This window comes from Trypanosoma conorhini (genome assembly GCF_003719485.1).
Source record: "Trypanosoma conorhini strain 025E chromosome Unknown Tco_14.4_contig_00539, whole genome shotgun sequence".
In the NCBI taxonomy this organism is placed as follows: domain Eukaryota; phylum Euglenozoa; class Kinetoplastea; order Trypanosomatida; family Trypanosomatidae; genus Trypanosoma; species Trypanosoma conorhini.
In genome coordinates this window covers 1-1,223 of record NW_021704627.1, presented here as the reverse complement: position 1 = coordinate 1,223, position 1,223 = coordinate 1, and the positions used below count along the sequence as shown (strand labels likewise).

The 1,223-nt window shown below is 57.3% G+C and overlaps 1 protein-coding gene across 1 annotated transcript in view; it reads right to left on the bottom strand.

The window, feature by feature from the left end:
- Positions 1–497, bottom strand: part of Tco025E_07204 (uncharacterized protein) — a gene marked incomplete at both ends in the record, with an annotated part of 717 nt that extends 220 nt beyond the window's left edge. Inside the window, one exon of the mRNA XM_029374071.1 lies at positions 1–497. This exon is cut by the window's left edge and continues 220 nt beyond it. Coding sequence (XP_029225820.1) covers positions 1–497 — 497 coding nt within the window.
- Between the last annotated feature and the right edge of the window lie 726 nt (positions 498–1,223).

The window sequence follows — 1,223 nt, the reverse complement described above, 5'->3', positions numbered from 1 at the left end:
TTGGCGTCCAGGCTGACGAGGGGGGAGCCGCCCCGCGCCGCCGCCTCGCCGCCACCGCGCTCAAGTCGCACCCGCACCGCCCGCTCCTCCCGCAGCACCTCCACGATCACGCCGGGCACCCACTGCTGCTTCAGCTTCACGCGGCAGCGCGCGCCCTTCAGGTCGTCGGTGAACATGAACTCCCTCACTGTCGTCCACGCCGGGTCCTTCCACCACGAGTCCCAGAAGCAGAAGGAGACGTAGCCTTCCATGATGCGCAGCGACAGGTTCTCATCCTGGTAGAAGAAGTCCCGGATGAAGAGGCGACAGCTGAGGGGGGCAATGAAAATGCCGCCAATTTGCACCCGCGTTGTCGAGGGTAGAATGCAGTACCGCAGAAACAACCGCACGGCGAACCCCAATACCCTGTGCGTGTACAAGAGGATGAAGAGGCTGCACACGAAGAGGAAGATGACGGAGAAGAGGAAGTTCAGGAATTCCTTCAAGTCGGTTTCCATTGCGGCGAGTACCGTGCCCTCTTCACCGCCTCACTGTGCGTGTGCGCCGGCTTATAGCACGTTTCTCAACGTGATGAGTAATGATCTCTACGTCTGGTTGTATGCGTGGCCAGTTGGTCACAAACAATTACAAAGCTGCACGCAGAGAGCTGCGCTCACGAAAGCAGAGAAATATGTATCGAGAGAAAACACACACAAAATGTAACGCGGTACGATTGGGGGAAAGCTTACTGCCGTTGCGCTTCTTGGCCCCTCCTTCACCAACAGCCCGCCTCTGTGCAATAGGGGGGTGGGTGGGAGTTTCACGCCCAGGAGGGTGCAAGTGACACACGCCCCCTTTCACTTCGGCGAAAACGAATTATTTGTTCCTTTCGAAGGCTTGACGTGTGAGAGTGTGTATGTGTGTATTGATTGACTGCGCAGCAAGAAGAGGAACGGGGGAAAAAAAAGACACACGAAAGGACGATAATAGATATGGCGCCCACAACTCCACGCGATGTAGCTGGCAACAAATTTTCTGGCCTCCCGCAGAGGGCTAAGAAAAAGATCAACTTACTCCGACTCACCACCCTCGCTGTCGTCCGCAGCGAAGCGATTCGCCCTCGTCTTCTTCTTCTCCACGAGCGCCTTCGCCTGGCGCACATCCTCCTGCAGCTTCTCCGACTGCATTTCGGCAAAACGGCCCTGCAAGGTCTGGGGCTTTCCGTGCTTTTCCTCCAGCGCGGC